Source organism: Microcaecilia unicolor, chromosome 8 (assembly GCF_901765095.1).
Source record: "Microcaecilia unicolor chromosome 8, aMicUni1.1, whole genome shotgun sequence".
In the NCBI taxonomy this organism is placed as follows: Eukaryota; Metazoa; Chordata; class Amphibia; order Gymnophiona; family Siphonopidae; genus Microcaecilia; species Microcaecilia unicolor.
In genome coordinates this window covers 8,885,730-8,906,771 of record NC_044038.1, presented here as the reverse complement: position 1 = coordinate 8,906,771, position 21,042 = coordinate 8,885,730, and the positions used below count along the sequence as shown (strand labels likewise).

The window sequence follows — 21,042 nt, the reverse complement described above, 5'->3', positions numbered from 1 at the left end:
GCATAGGTGCCTAGGTGCACCCAATGCGCACCAATTTGGAGTTACCATGTGGCTCTTGCAGTAATTTCATTTTTGGCGCGCATCTGCTACGCACGTCCGAAAAAGTTTTTATTTTCTGCGCGTGGCATTTGACACACGTAGGTCATTACTGCCCGGTTAACTCGTGAGACCTAAGTTAATGGCTGGCGGAAAGTTCTCAGACCCAAAATGGATGCACACCAATTTTTATTTTGCTGCACATCCATTTTTTCGGCAAAAATTTTAAAAAGGCCTTTCTTATAGGCGCGCTGAAAAATGGATCTGCGTGCACCCAAAACCCACACCTACATTACTGTAGGCCATTTTTCAAAGCACCTTAATAAAAGGACCCCTTGGTTTGCTAGAATATTACTGGAATGCTCAAAGAAGGCATGGAGCATTATTTTAAAATTATTAATGACATTTGTCAGCACAACGTATAATTCTGGCAGTGTCTAAGTTGCTCAAAAGTCTTTTGCAGTAAAATTTGAACAAGTGCATGTGTGAATGCCAAAAGACAGGAGCTATTTCCCAGGATGGCAGATCTCAGCAACTGCAGAAGATGCTGGAGTAATAAAATACCCATGATGCTACTGAGATGAATGTCACAATCACTGCATCCCCTTCAGAGTACTGCATAAAATCTAGGTTGTTAAATATAGGAAGGTGAGAGGTTGAGCATGGCATTAGGGTCAATAATATACGCACTAGCTCTGCCCTAGTTCCAGCCTTGTGCTAAATTCTGATCTTTAAATGCTTGCAGCCCTTCCTGGTGTCATTGTGTTTTCTTGCTGTTGGTTATGTAATGCCAGATCTGCTCTCCTGATAAATCAGACTGCAGGTTAGGTCAAAGCTTTCCAAAGCACAAATACTGCAAACGCCGATGGCGTTGTTGAACGGAATTGAAATTCCTCTGGCCTGTGATCCTGAAGCAGTGACTACTCTGAGGTTTTTGCCGATGATCAAGTCCCGCTCCTGTAAGACAGTTTAAGAAGTCTAGGAGAATCTTGAGGCTTTTCCTCCAGTAACGTCTTTTGTGCTGACTTGTATTTACAAAAAGAGAACCCCAAATATTTATTGTGCATGTTTGCAAGTTTGGGTCTCTCTCCCCTGGATAGCATTATTTAGTTTACATGCTCTAATGTTGCCATTAGCACATAGCCATTAAAAAATTAGGACATCTGCACCTACCACCACTCATTTTGTAGGCAGTAAAAGGCTTACACGCCAGTGGAGTAGCTACGTGGGGCCACGGGGCCCTGGACCCCCCTGCCGACGACCCTCTCGACCCCCCTCCAGCCGCCAACCCGCCGTCGCCTATCTTTGCTGGTGGGGGACCCCAACCCCCCGCCAGCCGAGGTCCTCTTCTTCCTTCGTTCTGTTTCTGACGTCCTGCACGTGCAAGATGTCAGACTCAAAAACAGAACAAAGAAGAGGACCTCGGCTGGCGGGGGTTGGGGTCCCCCGCCAGCAAAGGTAGGCAGTGGCAGGGGAGGGTTAGTGGAGGGAGGGGGGTCGAGAGGGTCGGCGGCGGGGGGGGGGGGGGGGTCAAAGTTGTTGCTGGTGGTGGTGGTGGTGGCGGCGAGGGGGGTGTCGGCGGCACTGGGGAGGTGTCTAAAATGTGCCCCCTCACCTCAGGCTCTGGACCCCCCTCCCACCAAACTGGCTATGCGCCAGTTACACACTATTCCTGTGCTAACCAGTTACCGCACAGTAATGGAACTGCAACAATTAGCACAGGAACGCCCACTCTCTGCCCTCATACATGCTTCCTCAAAAAAAGAAAAACGTTAGTACATACACGTTTGGCACTTCCCGTGGTTTGCCACTTCATGCCGTTAGGCCCGCATTAGTACCTACCACAGCTTAGTCAAAAGCCTCCTAAGTATCTTAACCATTCAGAGGGCTATTTAGAACTTTCTTTTCTGCTTTGTTGGCTGGTCACACTGTCCCCCTTCTTCCTCCTCCTCCCCCAAGCTTGTTTTATGAATTATTTTCCAGCCCATCACCATTTCTAAACAGTTCCTTTATTAACTTTCTTTATCCACCGAGAGGAATGTCATTTTTGCCAGGTTTTATGTGGACTTTTAGCTGGCCTGACTCAGTTTGATTCACAAATCTATTTTAAAAAAATCAGTTGAAAATATAAGCATCTGAAATCAGACATAGCTGTTTTCAGAAACAAATTTACATCTGTGGCCACTATTCCAACAAAGTCTGAAGCAGACAGTACATCTAAATTCAGGTCAACAGCTACCAGCGACAGGCTCCTAGAGGGGAAAAAAACCCTGAAATCAACAAAAATCATCTAAAAAAGGCTGGATTCAAGGAAAATGCAGCAATCCAGTAACTAGAGTCATCCTTTCCTTATAGTCAAGGGCTCGTCTGGTGCTCTTTTTTTTTTTTGTTCAAAATACTGCTCTAATAACCTTCCCTTAGGCTGCTCAACAATAATGTGGTATGTTATACTAATGTTTGACAATAGAATGGATAATTTAACAACTTCCAGAACATTACAGTGATTTAGCATTGGACTGTGTGGCTTCTGTGGAGTCCTGACAAGATGTCCCTGTTCAATATATTTCAGCAGCACTTAAGCAGATTGTGGAAAATATCAAAGTTGCCTATTTCACATGCCATGGCATCCTCTTTCCGTTCTATTCTAGCTCTCCTTTATGCCATAACATTTTAGTTCTGCACTATTCAGTACAGCTATAGGTTCTCTTTTCCTTAGTCAAGCTCCTTAGATGTCAGTGGGATGTGCGTATGGGGCAGGGGCGTATTTGAGGTTCAGCGGTAGGGGGGGCAGGGGCTAGGGTGAGGGGGCACATTATAGCCCCCCCGCCGCCGAGCCCCCCCTGCCGTCACCTACCCCCACCGAGGTCCGCTTCCTCCTGCCTGCTGGTGCCTTTTACTTCAGCTGGCGGGGAACCCCAACCCCCGCCAGCCCAGCCGAGGTCTTGTTTAAGTTTTCTTCCTTGTGCTGCACTGTAAAAGCTGCATCCCTTCCCTTCCAGTTTCGGCCGGAGTCTGACGTCGCAGCACGTTGATGTCCTGCACGTACAACGTGCTGCGACGTCAGACTCCGTCCGAAACTGGAAGGGGATGCAGCTTTTACAGCGCAGCACGAGGAAGAAAACTTAAACAAGACCTCGGCTGGGCTGGCGGGGGTTGGGGTCCCCCGCCAGCTGAAGTAGAAGGCACCGGCAGGCAGGAGGAAGCGGACCTCGGCGGGGGTAGGTGACGGCAGTAGGGGGGGGTCCAGGGTGAAATATGCGGGGGCCCAGGCCCCTGTGGCCCCAAGCAGATACGCCCCTGGTATGGGGGGGGGGGGGGTCTTTGGACTGAAATACACATTTAACCGATAGGTGCAAAATAATGATTTGCCACGTTTATGCGACTAAAACTATTTTATTTGCATTGGGATTTTTTTGGTACATTAATAATGCCTTGTTTATGTTTATTCCATACTTGACTACACTGCCTTTCTGTAGAAATATTTATTCCAATTCTTCATCAGATAGCCTGAGTGAGAAAAAGCAGAGGCAGGTACAAGTACAGGCTGTCTGGTGATGCTGGAAACACAGGCATACTGCATAATCTTGAACACTAGAAGCATCATTAGCTACTTAAGATTTGTGAATGTTCTCTGTTCCTCTCAATTCTCACTTAGTTAGGGCGCACTTCTCCTGGCCTCTCACACCTTCCGCCAGCAACAGGATAAGAGCACCTCTTACTATGGTCAGGTCATCTTCGATTTGAAGTCCAAATGGGTGATGCTAATTGGCCCTGCAAGACCACAGGACAGTGGCGCAGCCACAGGTGGGCTGGGGCCCAACCACTTAGGACTCAGGCCCACCCAACAGTAGCACACATTTAGTGGTAGCTGGTGGGGATCCCAAGCTCCGCCAGCTGAAGACTTCCCCCTTGATGGTAACGAAAATGCTACTCTCTACAATACTAGCACCTGCACATGCTCAGTTTTCAGCGCACGCGTACTGCCACAGTGGAAAGAAGAGTTTTCCTGCCAGCTGAGATATTTTTTTGTTTTGGGGGGGGGGGGGGGGGGGGAGAACACTTGATGCCTATCCACTTCTTGCCTAGGTCCACCCAAAATCTGTTTTCTGGCTATGCCCCTGCCACAGGACCCCGTGTATTTATACTTTAAAGGGAAAGGGGATGGGACTCCCATATACCACCTTTCTGTGGTTACAATCAAAGCGGTTTACATACTATACACAGGTACTTGGGGGCACTGGAGGGTTAAGTGACTTGCCCAGAGTCACAAGGAGTTGCAGTGGGAATCGAACTTTAGACTGAAGCCAGCAGAGAAGTCAGCTGCAAATAATAAGTCAGCGGGAAGGAGGAGACGCAGGAGAGGACTGTATCAGAGAGCACTTGTCAATGTGATGTTAAAGTCCACTCACCCTGCCCTGGATTTGGGGCATGGGCTCAACTGCTACACTACTGCTTTCCCCTCCTCCAGCATGGAACTGAGGAGGTCTTTTAATAAGCCACGGTAGCAGTTTTAGCACGGGCTAAATACTAGAGATGCCCAGCACGGGCTAAAAATGCTGTGCCCAAAATTTCTTAGGAGCAGACAGAAGGACAAAATGTTTTGTTTTGTTGTCCCCCCCCCCCCCCCCCCCCAGAGGGCATGTGTAGAACAGGGTGCCTGAAATCAGACACCCGCTAGGAATCTATTTTCTAAAGCAATGTAGGTATTTAATACACGCACTTAACATATAGGTGCAGCTTCTTACACCATCAACACGGCTGGAGTGTCAGCGCCAAAGTGCTGCAGATAAGTTTCAGCTCCGCCCACATAACAGCCCCCCATTAAGCAGGTTGTTAAAGAATAGCGCTTAGATGGAATTTGGGCAGTTATGCACCCAGCATGTAAATGCCATGATTCTAAATATTTATGCAAACGTTAACACCTCGGTTGTAGAATTGCCTCGAAAATGACCAATTTGTGCCCACCTGACAAGTGGATACACTGGACTACGGCAGTGAAACAGGTCATTCCTATAATGAGTTTCACTTCTAGGCAGTCATAATGGTTCCAATGATACATTAAAACCACCCCGAAAGGAGATAACATATACATAGATGGGCTTGAGGAGGTAGCAAATAACCAGTTTCACTAAGCAAACTAAATATTTTTCATAAATAACTATTCTCCACTTTTCCTGTTATCACCTCCTCATCATGCCACACTAGAACCCTAGCTGGAGGAAGCAACCCCCTCCCTTGATTAGCCTTCAAGCAGGAGTCACCAGTGGTGGCTATCTTCTCTCTCAACCCAGCTTAAATTAAATGTTTATATAAGTGATTAAGTTTCAAGTTCACCTCAACAGGAGAAAAATGCCTACATCCTGCTCCTTCTGGATTTTCTTCCCTTATGACCCCAGAAACTGCATTCCGTACCTTCACCACATGCTTTCAAAGGGCAAGGACAGGGTTGCTCTTTCTTTGCCACCCTTCTTTCAGACTGCTAAAGATATTGTGCATTTAGAAAAAGAGCTGTCCCCATTCCTATTCCCTCATTTTTCTTTAAAACATCCACTGCTGGTTTAATTCAGCTCGGATAAAAAAAAAAATTGATAAGTTAGTGTTCGTGAATGCATGAGTAACGTTGGAGTATGTTAAGGTTATTGACAAGTCCTACTGAGACAGGCAGTGAATGATAAAAGAGCAGAGGGGTCTCATTAACTTCAGCTTGTGACTGTACAGGGACATTTCTTCCTCAGGGACGTGGTTCTTTACAGCGCGAAGAGCGCGTCCTCCGAGCTTCCTGGCTTCTTACAACTAGGTGTATTCACAGGAGGGTTGGGGTTATTGACAGGCGGAGATGGTAAGTCTGGAACTCTCTCTGAGGCTTTGGCTCTTTCTTCTAAAAACCTGTCAAACTCTGCAATACAGAGGCATTCACTTGTTAAAAGAATCGCATCCCAGGGCTTCCTGAAGAAACATACCAGCATCTCTCTTATGGGGTATAATCCCACACAAGAGATCCTTACAAAATAAAGTCCTATATCCCCCAGTACAATTCTGTAAAGATGTAGTTAGCAAATATCAAATACTGGAACCTACTGTATGCTGACTGTACTAAGGAAAATTTGTGCTAAAATTTTAAAAGCCAAGTACAAAAAAAATTTACAAAGTAGCTTTCAAACGCTGCTTAACAGATTACAAGGGAATTTTGAAAACTACCCACCCCGTATGCAGTTAAAAGAAAAAAACATGACTTCTTTTACTCACTCACATGTCTATGAAAGCATTCCCAGGGGTTGAGGGGGTAGATGGGGGGGTGGGGGGGAGCGGACAGCAGCAAATGTGTTATCTAGCATTTTCAGAACTGTACACTCGATTTTGTCCAGAAAAAGTGCTCACAGAAACAGGCAGAAATATCCACAGGGAGACAATTTTCAAAGGGAAAATACTTCTGTACAGCACACCAAATAGTTTTAGTGTGTGTCCTAGGCTTTAATGCAGAGCTTCCCAAACTGTGGGTTGCGACTTCAAATAGAGTCGCAAAACCTGGGCAGGATCTCTGTAGAGAAAAAAAAAAATCCTTATTCTGCACCTTCAGGGAGTCACACAACTCTATTTGGCCACGGTCGTGGGGTTACCGCCACAAAAAGCTTGATAAGCACTGTTTTAATGTACAGACCCCATTATGTATTCTGGATGTTATGGTATTTTTTTCATTTTATATTCAACGGTTTTTATTGAGGTCAATACAGAAGAGACATGTCCACAGTAGAATTGCATACTGATTCAGAGAACAAGAAGTACGTAGTGTGGGCAAACTATTACATTTCTGCCTCATTCTTTTTTTTTTTTAAGCAGTTGATCCCCACCCCGCACCTCTATTCTATGTATAACATTAAACACAGACCCTCATCAAATCCCATTTACAGTGAACTTATTTAAAGCACTTTTATCCTTCCTTAGTCTCCTACGACATAAAGTTTCTGTCCCTTTGTGTTATGATCTGTATGTTTAACTAGAAACAGTCTTATTTGACAGCTGCTCAATAACGAACAATATATCTTGCATAGACTTTGAAAACAGATACTAAGCATCCCAACATAACAACTACCTCCAGAAAGACCATTAGTCCTCCATGTCCTCACATCCCTCCCTATACTTCCTACCCCCCAACCCGCTCCCCAAATCCCTCCTCCCACAAACCCCACCCAAGAACAGTGGTTCCACATGTGTAGGCCTGCCCTTTGCCCTTCTAGTCCGACCTACCCTCAAGTAATATAACCTCTATCCCCTAATCCCCAACCCATCCGTGATGCCTGGTCCTCCCCACGCAGCCGTCCTCAACGGCCCAGCGAAAATATGTTCAAAATTTGACTCCGAGCTGCAGGAGAAACTCTATTCCAATAAGCCCCCCCCCCCCCCCCCCCAGATCGTCAGAAACATCTGCTGTCTCTTCGGAGACAAGTGGGCACCCTCTGACTCCCATATCATGAGTTGATGTAATTTATTCCTCCAATACCAAACAGAGGGGGGATGATCCTGAATCCAATGGTTAAGAATACATTTATTTCCCAGAATACAAGCTTTGCCTAGAAATAACTTTTCACCCAACTTTCCCGAACCCCCCCCCCCCCCCCAGCCTAATGTACAGAAAATCGCTTTTTCAAACGTGAGGGACACCCTACGTTCTCAAAATGGCCGCCGACTAGATGGTCGCGTGAGCAGGCAGCTCCTGGGACCCAAGTCAGAAATCGGCCGAAGAGCGGGACCACCAGACTCTCGGCCCGAACCGGGACTGAGCTGAGACCAGGGGCCTACCAGTGGAAAGACTGGTGAGCACAGACACACCCAGGAAGTCCTTGGGTAATCCCACCCGGGCCGAGCCACCCCCGAGTGCCGATCTCGGCCCCTGCCACCTCAGGTCCAGCGCTGCCCTGGCCCCGACCACAGCAGTCACACTCCCCCCTGGCATTGCCGAATGAGCAGCGGTGCCCCTCAATCCCGCAGCACATCGTGGGAGCACTGGCCGGCGTCAATCCCTGCCTTGGCTCATCACTGCACAGGCGTCCAGTCCCACCTCAGACCGGTGGGGGCGGCCCCCACTTCAGCGGCGTGCTGGGAACAGCACCGATCGATCGGCTGGCCAACTGAGCTGGGAGGACAGGAAAGACGCAGGCATCGACGGGGGAGAGCGGGCGTGCAGGGAAGCGCTCAGAGGCAGCGACTGAACCACGCCGCGAGAGATTGAGAGGATTGAACCCCCCCCCTCACGAGCCGGCGGCCGCATTGTGAACGACCCGCCCGCGTCCACAAACGAGAGGTGAACCGCGAACGGACCATCAGCGCCTGTGTTGGCGGAGAGTGGACAATCGCGAGAACAACCCCAGACGCCTATAATTCCTGTAACTGAGGAGCCACGAGAGACCCGACAATAGAGATCCAGGTCAGGACTGGGCATTATATGAGGGACTCTATTGGCAGGTAAAGAGTGTCTAAGCTATAATCCCCTACATTGTCCCTGTCTAAATCGGAGGGATTATAACCAGATCCAGCCCCCACTGCGACCATGTTCATCTAATTAAAAGAGAACCGCATTAAAAAAACAAACAAAACCTTTTCAACCTACACATGAGAACAGCCTCAACGGAACAGACAGCAGTCTCTCCGAAGTTCAAGACCAGGATCCTGATTCCAGTAGTGGCCAGTCCAGGCCACGAATGCCAGACCACATCCTAAGGAAGCAGACCGATCTTATGTCGATTACCCCAGGTAAGATCTAACACACACCCAATCAGCATAACATGGTCCCACCAGAAATTCACAGCGATTAGAAACCAACATACCCTAAAACTACTCCTAACAACCTACTCCCTAACACTGCTCCACATAACAGTAACCACCCCACTATCAGAAAGCAACATCATACCAATACTACAAAATCATCAGAGTCTGACTAGATACACCTCACCTCATCGTACCAACAATAGCTCCAACAAAAGAAAAACTCCAACATGCGGACAAGCACAGCAGAAAGGAAAGAAAGGCCCTAACAAGCCCACCTCAACAAAGACACGACAACTAATAAAAGTCCATACATCAACAAACATAGAAGATCCAACCCAAATAATTCAAGTGGGCTACATTAACACCAGATCCGCTGTAAACAAAACAGAAACACTCACAGACTGGATCACATCAGATAATCTTGACCTACTCTTCATCACTGAAACCTGGATCCATGACCAAAAGGACCCCATAATCCTAGACCTGTGCCCACCAGGTTACAAAATCACGCATTGGGCCAGAAAGGAAAAAAGGGGTGGAGGAGTGGTCTAGTGCTTAGGGTGGTGGACTCTGGTCCTGAGGAACTGAGTTCGATTCCCACTTCAGGCACAAGTCACTTAACCCTCCATTGCCCCAGGTACAAATAAGTACCTGTATATGTAAGCCGCATTGAGCGGGAAAGCGCGGGGTACAAATGTAACTAAAATAAATAAAAATAAAATTAATCTATCGATCCCACTTCACCACCGAAACCACTGCCGAGTCCATAACACCTCAACCAATGGAAACTAGAATAAACCAAGAACCAGTCGTCCGATACTGATCACTATCAATCTACAACAGGCAACGATCAACTGGGACACCCAATCTTCCATAACATCAGCTTCTCTTGACATGCGTTGCACTGTGTAGAATTTCTCACCTCCTTTAGTCTGTACGACTGGAGCCACATATGGCCCAAAGTAGCTCATACAGTAAAAGTTTTCAACCCTGTTCTAGAGTACTACTCTCTAGCCAGCCACGTTTTTCGACACACCCACCACAAATACGAATGAGATAGATTTGTGATGCAAACAACTCTTTAGCAATCTTCAATGTAAATATCTTGAAAACCCGACCAGCATACCTCACTCCATTTATTGAGTTGATTGTTTATTCCTGAATACATGCTTTAGACCCTCTGCAGCAGGAGGGTGGTACAGCATATAGTGTTGCAGGCTGTGGCTTACCTTCACTGGTTACACCTTCCTCTAGATCATCTCCTTTCTGTGGATGAAAGAAAGAGAAGAGTCAACACCCCAGACATCCTCATCAATGTTATATTTAACCATTTTTCAATGACTCAAATAGCCACTTAAAATACACCATTTATAGACATACACATGAGAGGAAAAGTACCTACTGCTGGCAAAATTACAACTTCCCTTATTTCAAGGAAAGCAGTCTTCATTTAATTAACTGAAAACTAAGAAAATGATTTGCAAGGTTGGATCCCTTTTCCATTTCCTGCTTCTCACCCTCAACCATAGACGGTCGGTAGCCCAACTGTTTGGGGAGGCTAAAGGGGGCGGAGCTTACCTCCATACGCTCCGTGGCAGCGACGTCAATGAAGAAAAAGACACTACAGGCTCGCCGCCAGCTTCTCCCTTCTCTCTGTACACAGTGTCCCGCCCTCGCGGAAACAGGAAATGCATCACCGCAGAAGGCGGGACACTGTGTGCAGAGAGAAGGGAGAAGCTGGCGGCGAGCCTGTAGTGTCTTTTTCTTCATTGACGTCGCTGCCACGGAAATAAAAGATCAAAATGCGCGGGGCGGGGGGGGGGGGGGGGGGGGCTACATCACAAGCGGAAGTCCACGATTGGGCTGGGGAGGCTTAGCCTCCCCAAGCCTCTTATCCGGGGCGTCTATGCCCTCAACCCATAACTAAGGTGCCACTTAAGTGGTATCTATTTACAGTAAACAGCCTTCTCCTTCACTGCATCCTTTTATTGGCATTAAAAAGATGCTCACCCACCCTAAGCCTTAGTGGGGTCAAAAGGGTTTCCTCTGACCACATTTCTGGCCAGGGGTGCAGAAGAAGCTTTCTATAGAATGCTGGAACAGCGTTGCTGCCACTTAGGACACTTTTCTTTGTTAACTTTAAGAAATAAGAAAAGTGGGCAGGGTCTTTGTAGGGAGAAAGATTTTTCCCTACCATTCGATAATTTATTGCGGGTTAAGAATAAACTGGTTTCTGTTGTAGTAGCTTAACCGCATTGTGCAATAAACGAGTCTGGGGCAGAGGGAAATTATGAACTGATTAGGAGTACAATGGGCAATTTTTAATGCCCTCTTCCCACCTCCCAATGGGGCTCTATATTTTATACCCATGAACCTGCAAGTTCCTTTAGAAAGCAAAACTCCTCATCTATGAAAGAAGTAGCTCCGATCACCCAAATTCCTTGAATGCTGCCTTTGCAGAGTTATCTCGATACATTCCCTTTATTTTCCTAGAATTTGGATCCCCTCAAGTCATGCTGACTTGTCTTTTCAAGATTATTTTTGAAGTTAATTAAAAAATTCAGGAAGTTAAAAAATCCCCTCTCTGTGTATGGATTTATTGACAGGGTCCTGGCACTGCCCCCTGTTCTTTACAGGGGAATGTAGGCATGAAGTGGACAGCGGGTGCATTGTTCCCGGAACTGAGGGGAATGGGCGGGGGTGGTAACTATTTACCTGCAGAAAATCCCTTTGAATATTGCTGCCAGAAAGAAAAGCTAAAGGGTTAATGTACTTGACCGCATTCATACCAGCCATTATTATGTGTGAACACAATGTTTATTGTACATATTAAAGACTGATATTAATGGGCCAGTCGATATTCAACCGGAGAAAGTAAGCGTTTTTTAAAAACACTTACTGTTGTTGGCTAAATTAGACCTACATATTCAATTCCAGGCAATGTGCGAGCATTGGCATTAAATATCTAGGCCTGAGCGGATAAGAAGCAGCCGCCGGAAATTATGCAGGTCCTGGCTGATATTCAGCTGGGCACCACATAAGGGTATTTGGTCAGGTCCCAACTCACCCTCCCATTTGGATCCCCCTTCCTCCCACCCCCTCAGAAGAGCAACTGCCCCCCCCAGGATCTCCCCCTCGGCCTACCATTTTGATCCCTGGTCTAGCAATAGAAAGAGCAGGAGTGATGCCCACTGCGACTCCCCCATCAAAATGGTTGCCGTGACCTCTAGCGTCAGGTCTTGCTGTACTTCAGCTACACATCATAGCAGCCATTTTGAAGTAGCCCAGGGGGGCCTACAGGGGTGGGACAAGGGAAATCCTTGGGGGGGGGGGGTCAGAAGGAAGGGGATATCAGAGGGGAGGTCTTTTCTAGTTTCAAGGGGTTGGGAGGGGGATTGGAAGGGGGGGGGTCTTTGCAGTTCTAGGGGGGTGGAATGGGGAGAGCTGTTGCAGTTCCGGGGGTGGGAGGGAGGGGAGGGATCGGAATACTTCAGTCTGGTACCTGGAAGTTACGTGGGTGACGGTACCTGCATAGCTAATTGGGCACAATCAGGGCCAATATTTGTGCGGTCTCATGGCACCAGCACTGAATATTGCCAACACTTCCCCGACTCCACCCCCTTAACGTCACTGTGCGGCCCGGTTCGTGCTGATTGTCAGCGGCACTGCCCAGTTAATATTGGCAGATAGCCGGCTCCAAACGATGGGGACGGACAGCAGGGTTCGAGGAGTCTGTTTCCCTTCATCTTAGTGCATGGGCCAGTCCCCATTCGTGCACTGACAGGAAGGGAAACATTTTACTGCTGCATATTGCCATGGTGGACTCCTGCTATTCTTCCTAACACACACTTTATGAATGTCACAGTAATTTGAATGCCATTATGGTGTTTTCACACATATAACTTGCATGGTATATGCATTTTTACAAACCACGTACACGCCTGCTCACTATACCAGTATATTTTTACTAAGATGTGCTAGTTGCAAAATTAGCACATTGGTTTTTAAGGCTTTTTCTTTTTAGATTTTTTGCAGGTTTTTTGCACTAATAATACCTGTGGGAATCTAAAAAGAAAAGTCCTTAAACACAAATGCATTAGTTTTGCAATTAGCATCTTAGAAAAGTAAACCGGTATAGGGTGTATTATATGCGTAGGTGCGTTATACCAGATTAAAAAAATATATATACAGACATGCAATTTGGGGGGCCTTTTTACTTGCTACATTCCAATCCGGAACTACCGCAAGAGCCCAGCGGTAATTCCCATCCCCAGCGCACACCATTTCCGGAGCTACAAAAATATTTTCAATTTTGTAGCGCTGGTGCTTGCCTGGCGGTAACCGGGCAGTTACCGCCGGGTTAGCGCACGAGCACTTACCGCCCCACCTCAATGGGTGGCGGTAAGTGCTCCCACCCCCCCACCCCCGAAATGGCTGCGCGGAAAGTGGTTCACTTACTGAATGGCCATTCCTTTTCCCAAAAAAAAAAAAAAAAGACAACAGACTTTTACCTACTGTGGTGAAAGAGGGCCTCAGTGCATATTAAAAATACGCGTTGATGGTAACGTAGGCCCCCTTTGACCGCAGCTTAGTAAAAGGACCCCTGGGTTCATTATACACGTGGGCATGTTATGTGTAAAAATACAGTAGTTCGCTTTTAACAGTCGTAAAAGATTTTTTTAGCATATGTGTTAGAACGCTGTGCGCTGAAGCTTACGCAGTGTTCTTTCGCACTGGTTACTGCATCAAAGCCTAAATCTGTACACAGGAAATTGGAAAACAGGTATCTACAACAAGCTATTTTGTTAAGGAGAAACTGAATTTAAAAGAATCTCACCAAGTCGGTACTGAGCCACTCCTCAATGTCATCCATGACGGAGGGCTGTGCAACCGGGATCTACGGAGCACAGCAAGGGACACAGCAAGCCGGGCAAAGCCACAAATACATCCACAATGACGGGCACAGAACAATGGAGAAAAAAAACATAAGGGTACAGGAAAAGGGGGTTGGGGGTGGGGTGGGGGTGGAAACAGAAATAAAATGAAAGCACAAATGGAAAATTCATGGAAATGCAACCAAAGGCAAATGCATAAATTAAACATCAATAAAATCATAAGAGGCACAATGAGATCAAAATATTCAAAGTGATTGGAAGCATGAGGGGAGTTAAGAGGAGGCTACAGATTCTCACAGTGGATAACTTTTTGATTCAGTGAGAACAAACCAAGGTCTCCTGGCTGAAAACATCTTGGCCATTTTTTAAAAATGTAGGTAGATGGAAGATACATACAGCTGTATTTCTAATATAAATAGCAGTTACAGGCTCTGTACTGGGCTATAAAGCTGTTCCTAATTTATTTAAGAGACGATAAATGCACTTTATAATGAACCACTTCAGTATTAGAGATCAAAACATACGCGAAACAAAAATCCCACTGATGTCAATCAACAAGTCTGAATATCCCATTTCCACCACGAGGCTCCTGTCTTCTGCCTGTCTTATTGCCTTTCTGTTGTTTTAGGTCTGAGGGCATAATCCTGAAGAAGCTATTTCACAGCTCCAGCAGCTCATTCTTCCCTCCCTAGGAGACCTTTTACCACAAGAGTCAGCTGTTTATGCCACTAATAGGGAAATGTAAGCGTTGGCCACTGGTTGAATCCTGCTCCCCCTACATCATAGCTCAGCGGAAGTGGTTGCTCTTCAAAGCTTCCTGTGCTTGTCAAAATTATAGACCAACAGTCCATTATAATAAAGCCTGAGAACCGCTGAGAATTTCTTTCCACGAAAAATTCTTACATATGCAGCAAAACCAGGGAACACCTTCCAAAGACTGGGGACATACCATGATGTTACCATGTAGTACACTTAAAACAAATAGGAGAAAATATTTTTTTATGCTCTGGAACTTGTTGCTGGATGATGTGGTAAAAGCAGTTCATGTAGCTGGGTTTCAAAAGGATTTGGACAAGTTCCTGGAGGAAAAGTCCATAAAATCTTGCTTATTTTTTTTTTTTTTTGGGGGGGGGGGGGTAAGTAGCATGAGGAAACTATTTACTTTGGGGATCCCGTCAGGTACTTTTGACTTGGACCAGCCACTTCTGGAAACAGGACAGTGGACTTGATGGGCATTTGGATTGAGGCAGTATGGCGCTGCTTGGACTCTCTTTGTTGTCGCTGCTTGTGTACTTACAGTGACATCATTGCTATACTGTAACTCTATTAGGTATGTCCTGGCCTGCACAGGAAACTTGAACATCTCATTTCTTCCTTCCTCCAGCTATGCAGACTCACAGGGGAACTATAATACCTACACGTATACTAAGGATGTAGAAGAAAAGCCTTTCAAGTCATTTTCAGATTTTTTTCACAATTTTTGGACACTTTTTCAGTTTGTTTCATAAATTCATATTAACACTTTTTAACAAGCATTATATTAATTAAGCACACTGTCAGTGAACACTAACAATTAATGTGTTTTCTGCCATAGTGCCCACTTTACACAATGGGTTCTGTGGCAGATTCTCCGCCACCCCCGTATTAGCACTAACCGTTAGGGAACGACCTCCTAAAGGTTTTAAGTTGCACAAATGAACCAAATCCACACTCATCATATTTTATCTAATAGCTGGCATGCTCCTGTCCCTGAGATCAGCCCACCCTGGGGTAAAGGTGGGCAGCAGTGGCGTAGCCACAGGTGGGCCTGGGTGGGCTTCAGGCCCACCCAACAGTAGCACATGTTTAGCGGTAGCTGGTGGGGATCCCAAGCTCCGCCAGCTGAAGACTTCTCCCTGATGGTAACAAAAATGCTACTCTCCGTGATACCGGCACCTGCACATGCTCAGTTTTCAGCGCATGCCTGCTGCAGACTGCCAAGGTGGAAAGAAACGTTTTCCTTTCAACTGAGATATTTTTTGGGAGGTGGGGTTGGGGGGGGAGGGAGGAGAGAACACTTGGTACCCACCCACTTCTTGCCTAGGCCCACCCAAAATCTGTTGTCTGGCTACGCCCCTGGTGGGCAGGCTTCCGGGTGGTTTTCATGTGGGGCCGAGGAAGGGGTGTTAGGTTAGTCGAGGGAGGGGTGGTGTCTGACCTGACTTTCCATGGTGGGCTTCTTACTCCCATGAAAGCAATTATCTTAAAGCCATCACTACTGACCTTCCTTTTTCACTTTAAATCCATCAATCTTTTCCCAACAAGCTGCCAAACATCTCTGTCATGAGCTCCAGGAGGAAATGAGAGTTAGGCGGGATACAAGAGAGGAGTTGCTTTCAGAATATAGGCAGCTTGGGTGGCGTTAATCAGTATATGGTGATACCAGCAAAAATCCAATATCCTAATTGTTCTCTCACTTCAAGGAGATACAACTAACGGATATCTTAGCTCTGTGCAATATAGACTCCAGCCGCCACCATCCTCTTTGCATCTGTTCCTTGTTTGTCCTCTCCCACCATCTATCTGGGGAACTAAAGGCTGTACCACCATGAAGAACCAATGGTGTATGTACACTGTGAGAATTAGAAGTATCTATGGATTAATGACTACAGCTTCTGCATGCAAAATGTCTCAGTGTTTTTCCACTTCAGAAATCAGCTCCTGGTAATCCAGAGCCACTGAGAGTTATTCTCTAGTTTTCACACACTTGCTTTAAAGTGACCAGGGTAACTGTGGCCTTATCAGTATAGAGGAGGATTCTGAAGATAACAAGGTTCAGAGTAGATGATACAGAGATCAAAGGTGAGTGTGAAATGTCTTTATACCCCCTAGCAGAGGGAATGCACCATCCCCAGCTTCCTTATTTATTTAGATTTTGCTCACACCTTTTTCAGTAGTAGCTCTAGGTGAGTTACATTCAGGTACTCTGGTTATTCCTTACCCTCCAGATCTACTCTGAAGAGCCACTTAAGATGTTCATTAATAGATTTATAGTACACTTTTTGATTGTATAGTTTGCTTTCAGTTTCCATATGTTAATAGACATAATTTTTCTGTGCCAGCACAAGACTGCTGAGCACCAAATCATACAAGGTGTCCGAGGCCTATAGGATTTATCATCCCAGAAGGAGAATAAATCTTGCAAGTGACTAACCACGTAAATCCCCTCCCTCACAGAACAGAAGAAAGCATGTTAACGCTATAATGAAAGTCACTCTGTAAAAGCAGAACCAGTAAGAGTTAGGGGCACATGGACCACTCACCGGGTCTGCCCCTGATTACGCTCAAACTCAGACTGCAAACTGGGGACAAAATGCTGTAACCACACAAAGGGCTCAATTCAGTAAAGGACGTAAAACTTGGGTACCGATTCTGTTAACTGCAATATTGCGCACAGTTACCATTACAGAACACTCAAGTAAGTCCGCATTTTGGGCGCCTATCTCAAGGCGCGGGCAGTTATGCAGAGTCAATGGCTGGTCTAAAAGTTCAGCCCAAATATTGGCAGTTATCTGACTCGCCCCTGGACCTCCCACAACCACGACCTCCTTGGAGTTGTGCGCCACAGAAATTGAGTACGATTTTGTGTAAATCTGACCTTGTTTTGGGTTTTGCGTTGGGTTCTGCGCATGCGACTTAATTAGTTAACAAGTCAATCATGACCCAAGTATATCAGACACTCAGTCGATTATATGTCATTTAGAAGTTTACTTTTTAAAGCCCACTTCTTTAGATCCGTGTTCAGCTAATATGAAAAGAATTTTTTTTAATAGTTGCATTCTTGTATTAATTGTCTTGTAATGTTTCTTCTTAATTTGTTATTTGAACCTGAGCTTTCTTGGGAAAATGCGGGGTAGAAATGTCATAATAAAAATAATAGATAAATCAGTGCTGATAACTGGCAATTAACAAGCAATTATTGACACTAATTGGCATTAATTACAATTTACACACAAAACTGTCTACGCGCATTCTATAATGTGATGCACATAAATTCTAAGTCACATAACTGAAAAGGGGGCGTGGCCATAGGCAGGTCACAGGTGTTTCTAAAATCTGTGTGTTGTTATAGAATACACCTGGTCTGTGCCTAATTTAGTCGTGTGGACAGGCGCTCGGCGTATTCTATAGAATACAACTAGACATATTTTATGCGCCAATTTTTTAGGTGTGCTATCTAGAATCTAGTCATTTACAAGATTAGCACTTGTCGATGCCAATTATTAGTACTTAATTGGCAATTTAGTGCCAATCAGCTAATTTAGTTTTGTGTGTAAATGACCCCTGCGTGCCCAAAATCGGGGGGAAGTGTCTTGTACACAAATGGCATTATATTAGGAAATATTTATTTAACCAGATTACATTTCAACAGGTAAAATGCAAACAAAAAAGCCACAGCGTGGGAAGTGGCGTAGCTACGTGGGACAAGGGGGCCTGGGCCCCGTAGATTTGGCCCTGGACCCCCCCCCCTCCCGCTGCCAACCCGCCGTTGCTTACCTTTGCTGGCGGGGGACCCGAGCCCCTGCCAGCCGAGGTCCTCTTCTTCCAGCGCAAGGCTTCGTTCTGTTTCTGTGAGTCTGACATCCTGCACGACGTCAGACTCAGAAACAGAACAAAGCCTTGCGCCGGAAGAAGAGGATCTCGGCTGGCAGGGGTTGGGGTCCCCTGCCAGCAACGGCGGGGGAGGGTTGGCAGTGGGGGGGGGGGGGGGGTCGAGAGGGTTGTTGGCGGGGGGGGGGGGGGGTCGAGAGGGTTGTCGGCGGGGGGGGGGGGGGGGTGGTCAAAGCTGTTGGTGGTGGTGGCGGCGGCGGCGGCAGGGGGGGGGGGGCTAAAATGTGCCTCCTCACCTTGGGCTCTGGACCCCCCTCCCGTCGAAGTCTAGCTACGCCCCTGAGCGTGGGACACAAAACTGAATTTATGTTTGATACATCAACCTGTCAGCAGCAAGAGCCAATCAGAGAGCAGCTGTGGCGCGTGGTCTGCACTGGCTTGAGTACTGGAGAGAAATGAAAGCTGTGTAATATGTATGTAAAACTGTAATCGGCCTTGAGCTGAAAGGTAAAGCAGAATAAAAATGCTCATGTTAAATTAAATTCATTCCAGTGCTGAGTTTGCAAGACTTGATGGTAAACGTTCAGCATAGTCAAGTGCTTCCCAGCTCACTTACACTTCTGAACCCGGGTCCACATCAGAGGCCGGGGATGGCACAGTAATCTGGGTGTCCTTTCTAGAGCAAGGAAAAACTGCTCAAGCTCAGGAATGCTGCCCTCAGTCCTGCACTTTTCACTGATAATGTTTCAGTTGTTCGCACTTAAGGATATATATTTGGCTTTTTCTACTCTTTTCTTGGTACAAAAGCACAAAAAGTTACCAAAGAAAGAATCTGTACATCGTTAGAGACTGCTAGTATTGTGCTTAAACAGGAAGGGAGCACAGTGGATTCCAGATGAATGAAATCCTGCTTTGTGACCACTTATAAAATCAGCCTTTTAGAGTGCTAACACAGGCGAGCAATTCTTTGGTCTTCAGGGTGGTCTTAGATGAGAAATCCACTGTGCTTCAAAATGATATTAATACAAATGGTTAAAACACAGTCAGCTAAGCTACGGACACAGACAATTTCAGTTTGGTTTTATTCTAGGCGACATCTGTGTGAGGGGGGGGTGGGGGTCAGAAATGGTCAGATCAGCACTCTAGCAGCTATGCCTGGAGACCACCTGCATTCTCAACACATATTGCAGTATCCCATTTCCAGTCCAGAAAACCACAAGCTGATACTAGACAGCTCCAAAATGCATCCCGTTCTAGCGTCAGAGCGTTCTTCTCATTTTACAGATGGAAGCACTCACCGCCTAACAAAATACCAGTTAGAGGCTGACCAAATTTCAGTGTCGAAACCGGCCCAAAATCCAGATTTGGCTGAAAATCTGCCCCTCTCCCACCACCCGTTGGCACCACAGAAGCCCTGGTGCTCTAGTGTGCAGGAGCAAACCCCCATGCCCACGCGGGATGTTGCTGCTGTGTGACTGGGGGATTGCTTCTGCCCTGATGAGGTGACTAGACGACTAGGACTTCTAAGACAGGTCCAATGAGGACGTTTGGGTAGTAGGAAAGTGGTAGCTTTCATTCAGGTGGCGGCGGTGGCTTTCTGTTGGAGGATGGGACCAGGGAACTGTGCAACCCGCTTTTGGTCACGGAGGGGCGTTGAGAGACTCAGTTTTTGCTGAAACTGAAAACCCTGGTTTCAGTTGCGCTCTAATCCTGCTTTCTTAATGCCCAACTCCCCTGAACTTGGATCCTTACTGTCTTCCTTTAGCTGGTACTGGAAAACATCATGTACGAACGCACTGGGCTTGGAGGCAGCTTTATTGCCTGAGCAACAAATGTAGATCTTTGCACCTGAAAACACACTGAATGCTAACATCCGCTCAAAAAAAAAAAAAAAAGTAAAATATGGGCCATGACAAATATAGACAGCTGCCTGTGCAAAGTCCCAAGTAGCTCCACGTGTGTACGAGCAAATAAACTTCCTTTCAGAGGTCGTGTAATTGCTCATGTTACTGTAGGTCACGGCTGTGGCTAGGATATGAGTGTACCGTGTTATTTATCACCCTCCCCACCTATGACTGCTGATGCCACACTGAGGTTCACTTTAAAGTGAGCCTCTTCAGGTTTTACGCAATTTAATTACCTGAGCAGATGCCAGCTTGGTGGGAAGCTCAGGATTTTCTCGTTTAGTTTGATGGTTCCCCTAACACAGTTCTTCCTGACCCCTGAAGAGATTTGACTTCTGACCCTAACCTATGAAATCCCAGCTGGCACCACACCTGCTGTAACTGCACAGCCAGCAGGAGGCGATCACTGGTGCCTTTCTATAACGCAAACAGTGGCCTGGCTGAGGAGGCCCGTTTGTATACTGTGCATACTCATATAAGCCACAATGTTAGCAGAATGTGACGGTTTTGGTGGGGTAGTTTTATTATTTCAACAATTAAATAACATTTCATAGTATACCTTTACTTTGTACAGAAAGGCTACAGAGCCAAGGCAGATCAGGATGAGAGTCTGCAAACAACACTAAGGAAATTTGCTCCTTTCCTCAGCCCTCCTTCCCTGTATAAGAACATAAGAATAACCATACTGGGTCAGACCAATGGTCCACCTAGCCCAGTATCTTGTTTCCAACAGTAGCCAATCCAGGTCACAAGTACCTGGCAGAAACCCAATTAGTAGCAACATCCATGCTGGTGATAGGTGGCCTTCCTGACCTAAAGCCAGCATCAGGTCAGAACTGGAGACAAGTCAGCTT

General features: G+C 46.3%; 1 protein-coding gene across 4 annotated transcripts in view; it reads right to left on the bottom strand.

The window, feature by feature from the left end:
- Nucleotides 1–4,253: 4,253 nt before the first annotated feature.
- Nucleotides 4,254–21,042, bottom strand: part of TOM1L2 (target of myb1 like 2 membrane trafficking protein) — a 112,302-nt gene continuing 95,513 nt past the window's right edge. For 3 of the 4 annotated variants that reach the window (XM_030211338.1, XM_030211335.1, XM_030211337.1), the window contains 3 exons: nucleotides 13,637–13,696; nucleotides 10,029–10,065; nucleotides 4,254–5,932 (listed from right to left, as the gene is read on the bottom strand). In XM_030211338.1, the coding sequence (XP_030067198.1) occupies nucleotides 5,784–5,932; nucleotides 10,029–10,065; nucleotides 13,637–13,696 (246 nt within the window). In that variant the 3' untranslated portion in view covers nucleotides 4,254–5,783. The remainder of the gene's footprint in view (nucleotides 5,933–10,028; nucleotides 10,066–13,636; nucleotides 13,697–21,042) is intronic. The other variant, XM_030211336.1, reaches the window with a different exon arrangement.